This window comes from Heteronotia binoei, chromosome 12 (assembly GCF_032191835.1).
Source record: "Heteronotia binoei isolate CCM8104 ecotype False Entrance Well chromosome 12, APGP_CSIRO_Hbin_v1, whole genome shotgun sequence".
Classification (NCBI taxonomy): Eukaryota; Metazoa; Chordata; class Lepidosauria; order Squamata; family Gekkonidae; genus Heteronotia; species Heteronotia binoei.
Window position 1 is genome coordinate 28,729,754 of NC_083234.1, and position 17,519 is coordinate 28,747,272.

At 48.7% G+C, this 17,519-nt stretch overlaps 1 protein-coding gene across 1 annotated transcript in view; it reads right to left on the reverse strand.

Annotated features, from left to right (window-relative positions):
* ROBO4 (roundabout guidance receptor 4) overlaps nucleotides 1–17,519 on the reverse strand; it is a 106,018-nt gene that overhangs the window by 49,729 nt on the left and 38,770 nt on the right. Inside the window, exons 12-15 of the mRNA XM_060250928.1 lie at nucleotides 16,935–16,977; nucleotides 15,298–15,437; nucleotides 13,483–13,824; nucleotides 10,573–10,686 (exon numbers count right to left, since the gene is read on the reverse strand). Coding sequence (XP_060106911.1) covers nucleotides 10,573–10,686; nucleotides 13,483–13,824; nucleotides 15,298–15,437; nucleotides 16,935–16,977 — 639 coding nt within the window. The remainder of the gene's footprint in view (nucleotides 1–10,572; nucleotides 10,687–13,482; nucleotides 13,825–15,297; nucleotides 15,438–16,934; nucleotides 16,978–17,519) is intronic.

Here is a 17,519-nt window from a genome sequence, read left to right on the forward strand (position 1 = left end):
GGAGAAGCCGAAAGATTTGGGGACGGTAACCGTCCCGAAACTTGAGGAGAGGCGCTGCTCGTCCTGCAAACTACTTCTTCCATCAGTCCGTCCCTCCCAAGGCGCTGGCGGCGGCGCGGGCTTGTGCAAGACCAGTTGCTAGCCGAGAGCGGCGGCTGGGGGAGCTCAGCGCACCTGGCGAGAACCAGCGAGAAAGAAGCCCGCTTCGGGTCCTCGTCGCCTGCCCCCTCCTCCCCCGCCGCCAGCAGCAGCGCCTGCGGTGCGGAGTCTTCAGCACTGGCGCTCATGCGCACTGCCGGCAATGCTCCTGCGCTACCCCTCACCCGCTCCTCCTCTTGCTGCTGCGAGCGCGGCCGATGCCGCCTGTTTTCCTCCTGCGTGAGGGACTCCCTCGCTCTCTGCCTGCCTGCCCCCTTCCCTTCCCTCCTGCGCCCCGCGCGTCTAAAGCCTCCTTTCCCTCGCTGGTTGGCTCGCAACGTCCTCCCTTCCCTGGTTTGCCTGCTCGCCCTCTGATGCCTGCCTGCGGAGAGCTGCGCTTTCCTCTTCCCTCCCGGCCTTCTCTCGCTTCGCCACTGCCTTGAAAGAGCCTCCCCGCGTCTCCCGCCAATAAAGACTGTGATTGCTTGCCGCCTGCTGCCTTCAAAGAGCCCTAGGGGGCCAATGAGAATGCTCTAGGGGGGGCCAATGGCCCCCTTGGCCCTGCCCTAGTGACGCCTCTGGGCGGAGTCCTTCTTGGCAGAGATCTGCTGATGTATTCTAATGTGCTTTAATTAACACTCAAGAATTGCCCTCCCTCTGCATCACAAAGGAATTACTTATACATGCTGGGGAATGAGGGGACGGATTGTGGAAGTGCCAGAATTGGGCTCCACCGTGGCAGACTGCAGGTGGGAGATTCCAGTTCTGAAGGCACATTTTTTAAAAAACGTGCTTTGGGGCAAACCCCCCCCCCCCCTGCACTTCTTCTTCCCCAAAGCCAAGAGCTGGCTTTGGCTCTCTTCCACTTCATGGGACTGGAGGTGCTTCAGAAGCAATGAGGAGGGACCACCCAGGGCTTTTCTTTTCGAGCAGGAACGCATAGGAATGCAGTTCCAGCTGGCTTTGTGCCAGGGGGTGTGGCCTAATATGAAATGAGTTCCTGCTGGGCTTTTTCTACAAAAAAACCCCTGGGACCACTCATTTGGAAACACTGCCTTCAACCAGGAGGATACTTGACTTGCAATCCTAACCTTTGAACACACCTCCCTAAGGCTCTCAGAGAACTCAGGGCAGCCATTTTGCTGTGGTTCGCAAAAGTCCCAAAGCGCCCACTGGTTTAGCTGGGTTGTGGGGAGAGGGGGGACCAGACAATCCTCCAAGAGCTTACAGGGCTCTTAGTACAGGGCCTGCTGTAAGCTCCAGGAGAATTGGCTACATCAGGGGTGTGTGGCCTAATATGCAAAGGAGATCCTGCTACAAAAAAGCCCTGGGGGGAACTCTTTCTCTAGCCTGCATGGGAGAAGGGCAGATACTCCTATTCCTACCCTGGTTGTTCTCCAGCAACTTCACAGTTACACAATTCTACCAGCACCCTTCTCTAGTCTTTCCTCTCTACAATTCCTTTTTACAGTTTCTCACTCCCCCCACTCTTTGTCCCTATGGAAAATGACAGGGTCAGAAGAAAGCCATATCAGTGTAGCTGGTTGGGGGGGGGCTGGGTAAGGAAATTGATTAAAGTGACAAGGTCTTTACCACACTTCTGCACACAGAGTAGAAATCAGTTTTTTGGAGGGGGGGGGGAATGGGTACATTTTACTGAGGCCTGGGGATTTGAGGAAACCTGGACCTTTCCCACACACTGGAGTTACTCCTGATTTTCTTGGGAATTGATCCACAAACACTGCAATCAATTTGGGCATGAACAAACCAAAGCACTATGGGTAGAGCTGCCAAGCCCCTAGTCTGGGCAGGGGTTCCCCCGCCCAGGAGGTTCCCAACCCGCCGTCCCACATTGGGCTGGCGGGGGGAACCTTCCGCTACATCATCAGCGCGATTATGTTACCTGGAAGTGATGTCATCGTGCCGGTGACAGTGTGCAGCGGGTGCTCTAGGCATTTGGGAGGGAAAACCTCTATAGGTACCATAGAGGTTTTCCCTCCCAAATGGCTAGAGCGTCCAGGAAAACCATAGGGTTTCCCAGAAACGCCTAGAGCAACCGTGTGCAGTGTCGCCAGCGCGATGACATCATTTCCAGGTGACATCATTGCATTGCACATGTGCATTGCGCACACACAAAAGTCCCCCGCTCCGGCACTGAGGTGACTTGGCAACCCTAGTTATGGGGCCAGAGCCAATGTGGGGGGGCACATGTGGAAAAGCCCATGGTTCAGTCTGCAAGCACAATGCCATGATATCAGATGTTTATGATAGTTCATAAACGAAACAGACATTGTCCTTTCATTATTCATGAGGTTATATGATGAGATAGGCTCATGTTACAAATTTCTACTAGACCCAGAAAAATAATGCTTGAGCTCTGGGAAAAGTTAAAGGCATGTGGGGAAAAAGCCACGTCCAAATGTGGAAGGAAACAATAGGTGAAGAACAGCTAAAATGGCACTTCAGAAAGAACAAATCTGATCACAGATGACACAGAAAGGTTTGGGAAGGCTGAAATGGACCCATCATCCCATTTTCTAGCATAACCATCATGCTGTGTAGCATCCGATGTACTGGTTATTCTGAACCAGTTTTCGTGAGCAGAAGAGTTATCCTTGGAGTCTATCATTTCAGGCTGCAAGGAGGATATTGGATTTATATCCCACCCTATACTCTGAATCTCAGAGTATTGGAGCGGTCACAGTCTCCTCTACCTCCCCCCACCCCAAAACAGACATCCTGTGAGGTGGGTGGGGTTGAAAGAGCTCTTACAGCAGCTGCCCTTTCAAAGACGGGAGCTATGGCTGTCCCAAGGCCATTCCAGTAGCTGGAAGTGGAGGAGTGGGAAATCAAACCCAGTTCTCCCAGACAAGAGTCCGTGCACTTAACCACTATACCGAACTGGAATATCCGGGCGGGGGGGGGGGGGGGCGGTAGGAATGATTTCAGCCCCAAAAAGCCCAACATGCACTCATTTGCATATTAGGCCACACACCCTGGCATCACTCTTGTTTCACACAGGAACTAATATGCATATTAGGCAACACCCCCTGACACCAAGTCAGCCAGAATTGTGTTACTGCTTTTAAAAAGCGCTGGATTTCAGGATTTCATGTCCCCCGTAACAAGAAATCCCTGGCACATCAAACAGAAGGATTCAAGCCCAGTTTTCTCCTTGTCATGAATTTTATTTTTCTGTCTTCAGGGAGGTTCCATGGGGAAGCAGTCAAACCGTGGAGCTCCTACCTGCCACTTGACATGGTACAATCCAGGAGGAGCCTTTTAATTTAATCCTGATTCAAGCAGAAACAAGTTTCAAGGCACCACATGAGCTCACTTTACAAACCTTCCCTCATCAGCCATTTTGTGACAGAAAAAAAAACCTTTTCCCAGAATGCCCAATTTAGCCATATTGCCTCTTCCTTCCAGACACTGCTTTGTGAATAACTGAGGAGAATTTATGGACATGGGGGAGAGGTGTGGTGAAGAAGGCACACACACAGTTTACAAAGAGATGCATCCTCTGGGGTGAAACACTGCCTCATTAAGCATTTGAAAGGCCTTCAAAGAAGCCTCCAAGTTTGAGAGCTAGCCAGCCCACCGGCTCAGGGCTCATCCAGCAACGAGGCTTTCTTAACAAGAGCAATTCAAGCAAAATGCATGAGCTGGAATGTATGTGCCCCCAGAGTCAACTTTAAGCACACATCTTAAGCATCTCTCTAGCTCTGTTGCATGGCTGTGGCTCAGTCAGCATGGTGTAGGGGCTATGAACTGTGGACTCTAATCTGGAGAACCAGGTTTGATTCCCCACTCTTCCACATGAAGACTGCTAGGTGACCTTGGGTCAGTCTCAGTTCTCTCAGAGCTCTCTCAGCCCCACCTACCTCACAGGGTGTCTGTTAGGGGGAGAGGAAAGGAAGGAGATTGTAAGCTGCTCTGACACTCCTCTGGGTAGTGAACGGTGGGGTATAAAACTCTTATTCTTCTTCAGTAGCCACTGCCAGACTGAGCTGACGATAGTGACCTTGATGAACCCATGGTCTGATTCAGCAGAAGGCAGCTTTGTGTGTGTGTGTTCAAGCTCTTTAAATCAAAACTTATCAGGAAGTTTGTGCCATTTTTATGCAGCTGATTCCTCACCCCTTCTAGGTCTCACTTTTCACTCTGTCCAGGGATAACACAGAACCATGGCTTAATTAAAGAAATGGTTGTTTTGATTGTCTAAATATGGGCCATTCCATAAGCTATGATTCATGAGGGTCTCTTAAACCAGAATAAAAAAGCCATGACTTTAAGTTGGCTTATTAAGTATAAGTCTCAAGTATGGTTTTGTAGACATTTGTAATGACTTAGGCCTGGCAATGAGCCTGCCCCCCTCCCCGCCCCCAGTGTCCAGAGGGAAGGTGAAAAAATTAGTGTTTCTCAAGGCAAAAGCAGGATTTGGATGCTGAGCTACAAACTGGATCCAGGTTTCCCAAATGAACCAAGGACAAAATAAACAATGGTTTTGTGTTATCTCTTAACTGCACCTTTAGGGAGGACTCGCCTAGACCTGGAGTGTAATGAAGTAAACATCTGAGGCCTTCCACTCAGACCTTCTCTTTTTCAGGGTCTTCATAGTTTTCTGAGATCCTCTGACAGTTTTGAATCAAGAACCAAAAAGTCATTTAGGACATATATATATGTTTTTAGCAGCTGGCTCTTTACTTGGTCTCTACCTTACCTTCTTTTAATTTTTTCCTCTGAAGTTTTGACCTGCATGCCCTTTAGCCTGAGATCAGAACATGTGCCCTCAATGAATATATTTATACAGATATACTAGGGTTGATCCCCTGGAGAAAATGGCTGCTTTGGAGGGTGGACTCTATGGCACTGTACCATGCTAAGGCCCCTCCCTTCCCTAAATCCTGCCCTTTCCAGGCTCCACCCCCAAAGTTTCTAAGTATTTTCCAACCCAGACCTGGCAACCCTTATACCCTGCTTTTGTCCTCCCTGCCTGGGGACCCAACACTTTTTTTTTTTTGCTGCCAAGTCACAGTCATCTTATTGGAACCCCTGGTGGGGTTTTCAAGGCAAGAAGCATTCAGAGGTGGTTTGCCATTGCCGTCCTCTGCATTGCGACCCTGGTATTCCTTGGAGGTCTCCCTCCAAGGAGGTCTCCCATCCAAACGCTAACCAGAGCCAACCCTGCTTAGCTTCCAAGAGCTGATGAGATTGGAAGCCAAGTGACCCTTTGTTATCCAGGTCAGGGCCACGCAGTTTACAGCATCATTTCCCCCTCCTCCATTTTATTCTCAGAACAGCCACTCTAGGCCGAGAGACTGAGTAGTCCCAGATCACCAAGTGAGCTTCCATGGATAGAGATTTAAACTTGGGTTTCCCAGATCCTAGTCCAGGGTTGGCCAAACTTGCTTAATGTAAGAGCTACATAGAAAAAATATCAGATGTTTGAGAGCCACAAGTCATGAACATCAGATGTCTGAGAGCTAGGCTTCCCAACCCTCCCGCCCTGGCAGGGGACCCCAGGATTTCCAGCCTCTTCCCCCGCTCCCCAAAAAAATGGAAGTGGGGGGAGGGGGGAAACGGCACCAAGGAGCGTGGTGAGCCGCCCCATCTTGGAGCGGGCGACGCCACTGTGCGGCTGCCGCCTCTTCTCCGCTCACCGTAGCTGCTCCTCCGAGATGGGCTCAGGCTGAGCCCATCTCGGAGGAGCAGCTAAAATGAAGCCGAGAAGAGGCGGCAGAAGCGCAGCGCCATCGCCCGCTCCGCCACTGAGGTAAAATCAGAGAAGGGGAGGGTGGAGGCAGGCCAGGAGCATGGTGAGCCGCGAATCTGGGTCCTTCTAGGACCCGGTGAGCGGAGAAGAGGCAGCAGCAGCGCAGCAGCCGCCCGCTCTGAGATGGGGCGGCTCACCACGCTCTTGGTGCCGTTTCCCTCCCTCCCCCCTAGCTCCACCCCAGTGTCTCCTGGCTCCACCCCCAAAGTCCCCAGATATTTCTGAAATGGGACTTGGCAACCCTACTGAGAGCCAGAAGGAAGGAAAATAGATAGGGGAGGGAGGAGGGAGGGAAAGCTGAAAATAAAGCAACTTTATCTTTAAATGCATTCTCCAAGCTGCCAGCAGGCTTGGCTTGGAGAAGTGATTTCTCTGAGATGGCTGATCTTCTCTGAGATGGCTGATCAGGTGGTGGGGGCTTTGAGAGCCACACAATAAGTATGAAAGAGCCACATGTGGATCCTGAGCCGCAGTCTGGCCACCCCATCCTAGTCCAACCACTACACTACTGTGGTCATTTTGAAGCCACATGGTTTGTTTTTAAGCCCCAGTCACACATTATTTGCCAAAAGAGTCACACAATTACCCTTAGGGGATTTTACCATGTGATGTTTGCATAAAGGGGTCTGATTGAATGAGTGGTGAGAACTGGTATTTAGCATGGCAGAGCAATCCATGGAAATTAGCAGTTTGCTCCAGTCTAGCAAATGTCAGCTGCCTCCACACATGGGTGCAATGACAATGTAAGTATTTGCCGTATTTAATATAATGTGTATTAATGTCAAAAATGTGTATTAATGTCACAGCCTCTGAATGTATTGTGATATGAATCTATAAATTAAAGACCCCAAACGGTAGCGGATGAGGAAAAAACCCTCCCAAATGTATTCGCAGAGGGCCACGATTGACAGACTGTCATATGGGTCTCTGCAAAACGTGAAGATCAGGTGTACTGCTGCCAGCCATAAAGAGGAATGTGCAGTGCCAGTGCAGGGAATCACACACAGTGCAGAAGACCCCTGTGATAAAGGGCTCAAACACATTATAGCCCCTGTATGGTAAAGATGTCATGCATTTTTCAACAGCTTCTGCATCACGGCTGAAACCTGTAAATTGTCTTTCAGTTATTCATGGAGGGGTTTGTGCGTGTTTCGCTTTAGGCCTAGTATTGCAAAACCTGAGAACTTCAAGCAGCTTCATTATCCGTTATATTACACCTGTGCAAAATGTATGAAAAGATATTTACCTGTTTATTTCCTCGTGTCATTCATTTGATGAGGGATAGTGGAGAAGGAGAGGAGCTTTATTATATGTGTGCCCTGCTAACAAACTCAGTATGTTTGTGTTTGTGTGTGTAACGAGAGGAGAGAGACTGAGCAAAACTACAACCAGTCATCACAATAGCCTAGTCCTGGCTGCCATTGTACAAGCAGTGCAGTAAATGATGTCACACAAGCAGGGCTTTTTTGTGGCGAGAATACCTTTGCATATTAGCTCATACCCCCCGATGTAGCCAATATTCCAAAAGCTTACAGTAGGCCTCTCTGCCCTGTTGCTGGCCCTCCAGAGGAGCTGGTTGGTCACTATGTGAGACAGGAGGCTGGACTAGATGGACCCTCCGTGGTCTGATCCAGCAGGGCTCTTCTGATGTTCTTCTCAGGGGAAGGCCTCAGCCTCTCTGCCCTGTTGTTGGCCCTCCAGAAGAACTGGTTGGCTGCTGTGTGAGACAGGAGGCTGGACTAAGAGCCTGGTAAGCTCTTGGAGGATTGGCTACATTAGGGGTGTGTCGCCTAACATGCAAAGGAGCTCCTGCTACAAAAAAAGCCTTGCATGCAAGGATGGAAGACTGAGGCCCAGCTGTCAGCGAGATGTGAGAAAATAGAGATGGGAGAACTGGGAAAGAAACTGTCCTTGGGTATAACTGGTCAGGTTTTCCCCATATTTTGTCAGTTTCTAGATGTGAACTTGACAAGCCCAGGGTAGTCTGGGGCTGCCTGGCCTCCAATAACAGGTAGACCTCACCAGATTGGCTGTTCTTCTACCACGCAAACATGAAAATTTATAAACAGAACAGAATGTGAGCAAGAAGGCTAGGGTAGAACCCTTTCCTTGGACATCTAGCTTTGTCCATGGAGGGAACGTTTCATAAGGAGTCATACATCTGAGCCCCTCCTGTAGTTTCAAGTGATACAGCCCAGATTACTTCTCCCAACCTATCAGTTTTACTCTGTTTTTAATTTATTTACTTTATTTATATCTTTTCACCTCATTGGAAACCCAAAGCAGCTTACATTATCCTCGTCTCCTTTGTTTTACCCTCACAACGACCCTTTGAGGTAGGCTAGGCTGAGAGTGTGTGACTAACCCAAGGGCACCCAGTGAGTTGCTAAGGCCTCAGTGGGGACTTGAACCTGGATTTCCCAGATCTTATTCTGACGCTTGAACCACTGTATCATGCTGGCTGGTTTTACACTCCTAGTTGGTTTAATGGAAGCATTCCATCCACGGAGCCCCACCTGCTTGCTGAAATGGTACAATCCAGATAAAGGTTGAGCACCTCCTCCATGAGAATTTATGGCCATTTCAGGAGCATGCTTTGTGCTAAAAACAGCAATGGGCAAAACTCTGCCACTGGGACAGCAAGAGGAAGGGGCCTGCGTGGAGTCTGGAGCCCTGAAAAGTGGAACCAAAGGTAAGCAGGCTGAACTTTGCATGAGTTCACTAGCCAGAAATAATGCAATGCACCACCAATTTCAACATCTGGGCTAACATCAGAGAACAAAGACGTACTTTTAGAACAGCAGCAGCACTCCGAGCAAGCTGTCATGTCAACCTTACCAAGACAGCAGACTGAGAATATCATGTGGAAAAATGGATGCTTGGCTATTCTGCACACACAGGTTTGTCCATTTTGGTTTGAGAAATTCCTGGAGATTGGAAGTGGAGCCTGGGGAGGCAGGGACCTCAGTGGGGTATAATGCCATTTTCTCCAGATGAACTGCTCTCTCTGGTCTGGAGACCAGTTGTAATTCCAGATCTCCAGGCCTAACCTGGAAGGTGGCAACACTATGAGCAGGAGGCAACCTAAAGCCCAAAGAGGGTGGAGCACTGGTATAAAGAAAAGCTCCCTGGCTTCTGTGTTCCTGATTTAACATAAAGCTCTGCTGCCCCCTAGTGTCATTTTAAGAAAATGAGAGTGTCCTAGGAAAATACTTAAAGTTTGAGTCCAGTGGCATCTTTAAGGCCAACGAAGCTTAATTTTGATTATAAGGTTTCATGTGCATGCACACTTCTTCAGATTCCTACTCACATTCTCTTGTTGCAGGGAATGCTCAAAAACAGATCTCGGAATGTGTCTGCAACACATTGAGCTGCTCTTTTTAATGCACATTTGTGTGCAACCTGAACTGTTCTGATTTCATGTCGTAACAGATGGTTGAACTACATGAAGAGGTACTTATTCTGTGCAATGTACATCACAAAGACCCACATGGTTGCAACCACATGCAAGAATAGAAACCACAGCACCTTGTGTTTATTTGTAAATATGGTCTAGGACAGCTGTTCATAAATGCAGGTGTTTTTTAAAGGTGATTTCTCCGTACAGGAGCTAAGTGGCTTAAGCACTTGATGGTATCCTGTGGAGAGCCAGCTGGGTGTAGTGGTTAAGTGTATGGACTCTTATCTGGGAGAACCAAGTTTGATTCCCCACTCCTCCACTTGTAGCTGCTGGAATGGCCTTGGGTCAGCCGTAGCTCTCTCAGGAGTTGCCCTTAAAAGGGCAACTTCTGTGAGAATTCTCTCAGCCCCACCCACCTCACAGGGTATCTGTTGTGGGAGAGAAAAGTAGAGGAGATTGTAAGCTGCTCTGAGATTTGGAGTGGAGGGCAGGGTAAAAATCCAGTTTCTTCTTCTTCAGACAAAGTTTTCCCTCCCAATTCCTCCCACCATTATTATTAATAGGAAAAAAACCTGGTTAGGAAGTTCCTACTTCTTGCATAATCTCAAGACAACTCGTTATAAACGTATTCCCGATTTCTAGATCTACCAGGATGATTTATAGGGGTCCTTACAAGATGCTGGTCTTCCTCCCCCCATTTATTTTGTGCCATATAAATTTATGTAAATCAGTCAATCCACCTTTAGGGAAATAGTTGCTTTGACCAGAGGAAATATTGACTTGGTTTCCCCTTGCTGGGAGAATATGAGTTGGGACCAAAATTGTGCTTTCACTCATGAAGAAAGTTGCTTCTTTCTGTAAGTGGAAGCATCCTCCTGCAAGGCTTTTTCTGTAAGCAAGAGGACATCTTTGGATCCAGTCTGGAGATATGAACAGACTCCATGGCTTTTAAATACATGAAGTAGCTCCTGCAAAAATCTTCTAAAAGCTCTCATTTCACAACACTTAGGTTCAAATCTCCACTTAGTTGCAAAGCATGCTGGGTGACCTTGGGCCAGTCCCCCTCTCTCTCCCAGCTTAACCTACCTTACAGAGGTGCTGTGAGGATAAAATTAGGAAAAGATCACCAGAAGAAAGATGGGATAAAACTATGCAAGATAAATGATTTTTCTCCAAAAGGGATCTGAGAAAATGCTCCCTATCTGACCCCTCTTCTAATTCGCCCAGGTACTTAGGAAAGAAAAGTTACTTCTCCTACCAGGGATCCTGTGGTGTTTTCCAGAACTGATGCCACTGATCCGTCTGCTGTGATTGCTCCAGTCTGCCGAAAAGCCGGATGGAGTTGTAGGTGTGCTATGAGCTTGTTGCAGCTCTGGGGAATTTAGAAAAGGCATTAAAATTGAGCATTCTTAGCCTGGATTCTGGTTATACCTATAGATATCTGTCACTGCATCTATCACTTTGTTATCCTCCCTTTCCTGTAAGGAAATCAAGAAGTCACTCTGCACAGTTTCTCCATGTAGCTGTCCTGTAAAGTAGCTTTGGCTAGCTGTTCCCTCTGCTTTACTCAAATCTTACCCAAACCTGGCTTAGAATCATAGAGTTGGAAGGAGCATACATGCCGTCTAGTCCTCCCCCCCCCCCCCACCCCCATCTCACTCAATGCAGGATCAGCCTAACGTATCCCTGACAAGTCTTCATCTAGCCACTGCTTGAAGATTAACAGTGAGGGGAGCTCACCCCCTCCCTAGGCAGCTAATTCCACTGCTGAGCTACACTTACTGTAAAAAAGAGTAGTTTGGTCTTGTTTGATACGATGGCACCTGGGTTTTTTGGCTACCATGTGACATAGAGTGTTGGACAGGATAGGCCATTGGCCTGATCCAACATGGCTTCTCTTATGTTCTTATGCTTGAAATATCACGCTCAAAGCACCCTTGCTCGCTGTGTGGACTGCTCGTTTTTAAGGTCCCACCCTTAGAGACTACATTTTCCTACCCTTGCACCCCTGCAGTTTCCTTCTCCCACCCTGAAATTAGAGGGATTTGCAGGGGGGAGGCTTTACATGAACACATGAAGCTGCCTTGTACTGAATCAGACCCTTGGTCCATCAAAGTCAGTCTTATCTACTCAGGCTGGCAGCAGCTCTCCAGGGTCTCAGGCAGAGGTCTGTCCCATCACCTCCTACCCGATCCTTTTAACTGGAGATGCCAGAGGTTGAGCCTGGGACCTTCTGTATGCTGAGCAGATGCTCTACCACTGAGCCATGGCCCCTCCCCTTTAGGGTTTAGGTACTGCACTGACAATTGCAAGATTGCTATACTGAAATAACATGATGCTGATCTATTGCCATGGTCTCATTTCCCAGCTTTCAGTTTTAAAAAGAACATTCCTTTATATCTCTGGGAATTCAAACAAAAGTGACTTATGTTAAAGTTGGATATTATGACCGCAGAGATGTTGCCAGATATGACCATTCCTGATACCTGCTTGGCTCTTCCCTCTTAGAATCACTTACTGCTGGAAGTTCAGCTGCTGCATTCCTACTCCCCATCTTGTAACTGTGGTCAGAAGGGTGAAAACCCACCAAGTAAGAGATGGGAGTGTTTCTGTCCAAGCTGGAAAGAAAAACCTGCTTCCTTTGAAAGGCCATTTATTCTAAAAGGGCCTAAAGCATACATTAAGCCTTCCTGAAAACCAAAGAGCCTTTTCTATAATTGGTTCCAGAGGCACCAGGCCTGACGGGAATGCAAAGGCAAGTATTCTGACCTGAGCTGTGAAGGACCCATCCGAATGCAAGCTGCAGGGGTGGCCTTCTGGGCTACCACGCTGTTTCCTGGCAACCCAGTCCTGCAGTGTCCTTAGCGGGGACAGCGCAGGATGGAAACGTCTCTCTGCATTGCTTTTGGCAATTAGCAGCTTCGGCAAGCAAATTAGGTTTTATATTAGATTCTGTGGAAGTCACTCGATTCAATTTGTGACTGAACTTTGCAGATAATTGAATTAGGACCTCTGCAAACCTCAGCATCCCTGTGGGGATGAGTGAGGGGCACCATCGTCAGGCAGGTGGGCACTGCACTAGTTCTCTGGTTACTCAAAGGATGCAAACTGGCCTGCACCACTGATGTGGCCTGGATTCAACGTTAGAAGTCCCACTGGGCTGCTGATTGCAAAAATCAACTGAATCACTTAGAGGGGACTGTCAGGCGCATTCAATCGAGGTTTTTAGATGACCAGTGAAAACTTTTTTTTTCTGTTCCAGAAGGCTTTTGGGGAATCTATCCTGTTAATGATGTTGCATGTTGCTTTGGTGATGGTGTAGGTAATTGGGGTGCTCTTTTTCAGCTTTTTGAAATGACTGCATTCATTATTTTAACGGTGAGCCCCAAAGTGTAAAAACAAATCAGGTCTACTCCTCATGAGGCTTCACACCCTGGGGTAGCACTCTGCGCGTGTCCAACAAGGATCCTCCTCAAAAGCCAAGCAAAGCATGAAAGGAAGAGGCCAGATGGCCAGTTTTTGTTATTTTATGAAGGCCCTGGCTGTGAAATATTGAAACATCTGTGACTTTTTGCTAAAGATGGGACGTTTAAAATCAGGATCCATCCCTTCTTAACTCTGCCACTCCTTCACTGGCACTGATATGAAGCCCTTCTAGGCAGTAACCAGGGGCCATACAGATTCAGGTAAGTAGTAGGGTTGGTCTGAAGCAACAGAACAAAGTTTGAGTCCAGTGGCACCTTGAAAACTCACAAGGAGCCCTCACCAGAGCTGAATTTTTTTGGCAGCAGCCACACCCTACTCAGATCTCATATGAAGAAGAAAAATAATTTAATTCCTTTTAAAGTAAGTCTCTAGTCCCTTTCATTGTAGAGATATAGCTCTCCCCCTAGATGTCTGCAACAATGGAAGCCAGAAACTTTAGGTATGGCAACTGCCTAGGTTCCCAATTTTTTCTAGCAGAAGTACAGGAATACACAGCAAGCAGAAATCCAGCAGGTCGAGCTTCTTTTATGTGTGTGCCAGGAAAAATGGCATGTTGATCTACTGATTGCTGGGTAGCACTTTTAGGCAGAGGAGCCCTGCTAGAAAAGAACTGGCAGCTCTGCCTTCATAAGTCCATTATTCTGGCTCTGAAGCTACTGCCCAATTATGTGTGGAGTCCTACCTTTCTTGCTGTTTTTCTCCCAGGATGCCTGGAGGATAAGGTTTGGGGACGAGGGACTGGCCGCCTTCCCTTGTCGTAATGCTCCCCGGATTTTGGCATTATCCATTCTCAGATTCTGGCCACAGCGAGGGATCAGCCTCTGGTCACCTGGTCGTGCCAGTTCCATGCCTGGCAGGCTGGGACTGGAAAGGTGTGGCAGAGGAGCACTGCAGAAGCTTTTCAGGTCCTTTGCAGGAAGGTCCACATAGAGGGCTCCATATGAGCTGCTGCTGCTGCTGCTCTCAGGCACCAGTGGAACAGCCTGGATGTGGGATCCTTGGCTCTGCCTGTCAAAGGACATGGCTGTGGAAGGGAAGTGGAATGCACAAGGTCAAAGTCAGCATGCGTGACATCACTATCCATGTCACCCACTGTATTTGTCTCCCACTTTTCCATCCCAGGGGTCTTTGTTTCTTTCCCAGCCCACCTGCAACTGTGGATTGCACAGTGTGTCCAGCAAAAGAGCAGGATCTGTTTGGGACAGACACCATGTGCCAGGACCATCATCAGTATACTGAGGTGGGGCAGCTGTTAGGGCCCAGGGCATCTGGCAGGGCCCACTGCCGCAGGCTCCCTCATCCGCAGGCCTCTCCTGCTGCCCCCCTGCCCATTCTTTTCCCCACCCACTTGCTTGAAAGCACTCTGCCAACCATGTTCCCAGCCATATGTGATGCCCAGCATTGTCAGGGAAACAGCATGTAATGTGGGTGGTGCGGGCAGCTTTGAACGTAAGTGGTGAGAAGGCTGATGAGGAGCCAGGGAAAGGATGCACAGTCATGTGGTGAGTGGCTGGGAAGGGAGACATGAACAGGGGCCTGGTGGTGGGCAGGGGACATGGATACTGTCTGTCCAGGGTCCCCCACCATCTGCAGCTGGCCCTGTCATAAGCAAGAGCTGGTACCTCCATTCCAGCTCCCACAAGAGCTTTTCCCATTCTTGTTCCTCCTACCCTTTGGAATGGGCTTCCAGAAGAGATCCGGAAGACTCTGTTCCTCCCAGATTACAGATGGCCTGCAAGGCTGGATGTCTAAGGTTTAATGGCTGTGTTAGGGCTGTATACTGAGTACCCAGCTTACTAGGGGTAAAGTGTAGATTACTGGGGAAGGCAATGGCAAACCACCCTGTAACAAAAAGCCTGCCAAGAAAACATCATGATGTGACATCACCCTTTGGGTCAGTAACAACTTGGTGCTTGCACAGGGGACTACCTTTATTATTTTATTGCAGGCAACCTTTGTTCATGAGCTCAGTGCTTGCTGCGCACACTTGGTTTTTATTTGGGGTATTATCAGGGCCTTTTTTGTAGCAGGAACTCCTTTACATATCATGCTGCACACTGCTGATGTGGCCAATCCTCCTGGAGCTTACAGTAGGCCTTGTACTAAGAGCCCTGTAAGCTCTTGGAGGATTGGCTGCATCAGGGGTGTGTGGCCTAATAGGCAAAGGAGTTCCTGCTACAAAAAAGCCCTGGGTATTATAAGTGGCACCCTAAACTGGAAGGCCCAAAATAACCAGATCTTGGAAGCTAAACAGGGCTACTGCTTGGGTGGGAGACCATCAAGGAAGTCTAAGGTTGCAATGCAGAGACAGGCCACAGGAAACCACCTTTGTTCATTTCTTGCCTTGAAACCCCCCTAAGGGGTTGCCATCAGTCAGCTGCAATTTGATGACACTGATGACAACCAGTATTATAAGCAGCGCTGAGCTATCAGGAAGGGCAGAATGACAGAGAGAGAGTGCAAAGACTTGGCTCTGCCATCAGCAGACGAGACTTACTCGATTTGTGGAAGTCCTGGTTGTCTTTGGGCTCCATCCACAGGAGCTGGCTGCTCAGACTGCTGCTGGTGCTGTAATTCTTGGAACCGGAGGTGGACTTCCATGTGTTGGAAAGCCAGGGGGAATCACTTGCGTCTACCCTACAATGAAGGAGAGGACAGGACAGTCATGGGAGGAGGGAGGAAGGATTGGAAAGGCAGGCAGAAAGGAGTGGAAATCAACAATTCACACATGGCAGGGTGGGTCTGGGGTCTCCCTTCCTGTGTGAAATGTAACATAGTCAGTAATGGACTGCGGATCCTCCTAATTTCCCTCCTGTGTGCTGCCTGATTTTGATCAGGGCCATGGTGCTTGGAGTTTCAGTTTCCTCCCTTGGACAATTTTCAGGCGTTTGAAAGAGTCCCAGGTGGTGGTGGTGGAGTGATATTTGGCCTCTTAAAGAAACCTATGTGCAGGGCTTTTTTTGAGAAGGAATGCAAATAAATGTAGTTCTGGCTGGCTTGGTCAGGGGTCCAGTTCAAAAAAGGTCTCCAGCAGAGGGAAGGCACACTCTGTCTTCTCTGCTGCCTCCAGTCTCCAACAGGCTTGCAAAGAGAGCAAGAGATACAGAGCTGCCCACGAGCACTCCCTCCCAGGAGAAGCTGGGCCTGCCACTGCCCACTCCACTGCATGTGGAGAGCCAGTTTGGTGTAGTGCTTAAGTGCGTGGACTCTTATCTGGGAGAACATGGTTGGATTCCCCACTCCTCCACTTGCACCTCCTGGAATGGCCTTGGGTCAGCCATAGCTCTGGCAGAGGTTGTCCTTGAAAGGGCAGCTGCTGGAGAGCCCTCTCAGCCCCACCCACCTCACAGGGTGTCTGTTGTGGGGGGGGAGGTAAAGGAGATTGTGAGCCATTCTGAGATTCGGAGTGGAGGGCGGGATATAAATCCAATATCTTCATCTTCTTCGTGTGGCTCTCTCTCTCCAGCTGTGTTGGGGGGGGGGGGGACATGGTCTCTCATTGCACTGTGTGAAAACACACATTCATGAAATGCAGCTGATGGCACTGTACTACTCTATGTCAATAGGTGGAAAGTAACCTACTGAATGGGCAACGTCACTTTTCATGATGTCAGGGGGTGTGGCCTAATATGTAAATAAGTTCCTGCTGGACTTTTTCTACATAAAAAAGCCCTGCCTATGTGTATCCCAGGAAAGCCTATGTGTATCCTGTGGCTTTCTTGAAACAGTACCCTCCCGGGATGGTGCTGCTGAAAAATGGAAAGGATGGGTGGCTGAAACCCCTCCTTCACACCATGGGTATGATCCAAATTGGGCATCACAGGTACAGGCATTGAGGAGAACCTGCAGTGTGCGAACCCCAGATCCAATGTGTGGACTCCATAATATGCCAATAGAAATCCAATCGCTGCATAAGCTTTGCCATTCAAGTCTGGCCTATGCCCTCATTTGCACACATGCAATTTGCAAACCATAGAAGTGTGTGGTACTTTCTCAGTGTTTCAGAGCCCTCTGCATTAGACAACCAGGAAGACAGACACCCCATAACATGTATGGGACCTGTCTGACTCAGAAGATACCCAGAGGTGAAACAATATTCCTTTATCCCTAGAGACCAAAGCAGCTACAACTTGCCTGTGTTTGATGATGGTGTCGGCACTTGCGTTCCTGTACAAACCTGAGGAGAACAAGAAGTTACAGTTAGCCATACCAGTTGGCAATACATTTCCTGAACTGTATGCTGTAGGTGCAGCTGGTAATTAGCACAAGGTTTCTCCTTAGGGCTAAGTTAGAAGTTATACATACATGCATATAACGTGGCCTTGAAGATTCTTCTTAAACAGAAAAGGCCACTTCTGGTAAGTCAGTCAGGATCAGAAAAGCCACCAGAGTGGTGGCATTTAAACCTTCTTGCCACCTGGCAGTTCCCTACTCCAAGCCATCACTGCCCAGCTAGATCTATCCATTGTGGGCCCCCAAATGGAACCACCTCTTGGAAAACACTCCTAATCCTTCCCCTGAAGCCATCAGAGGGGGTGGATCCCCACTTTCTTTAACCAGAAAGCACCAGGCTGAAAAAAAGGACTGCTGAGCACAGTGTTGGATTTGTCTCCATGGCTCAAGGGACAACTCCCATCGTTGCACCCTCTCTGCTCACATTGGGCACTTTCTGGCAGGATCAGCCCCAGACCACCTCTCACCTCTGGAGGGGGGTATCCT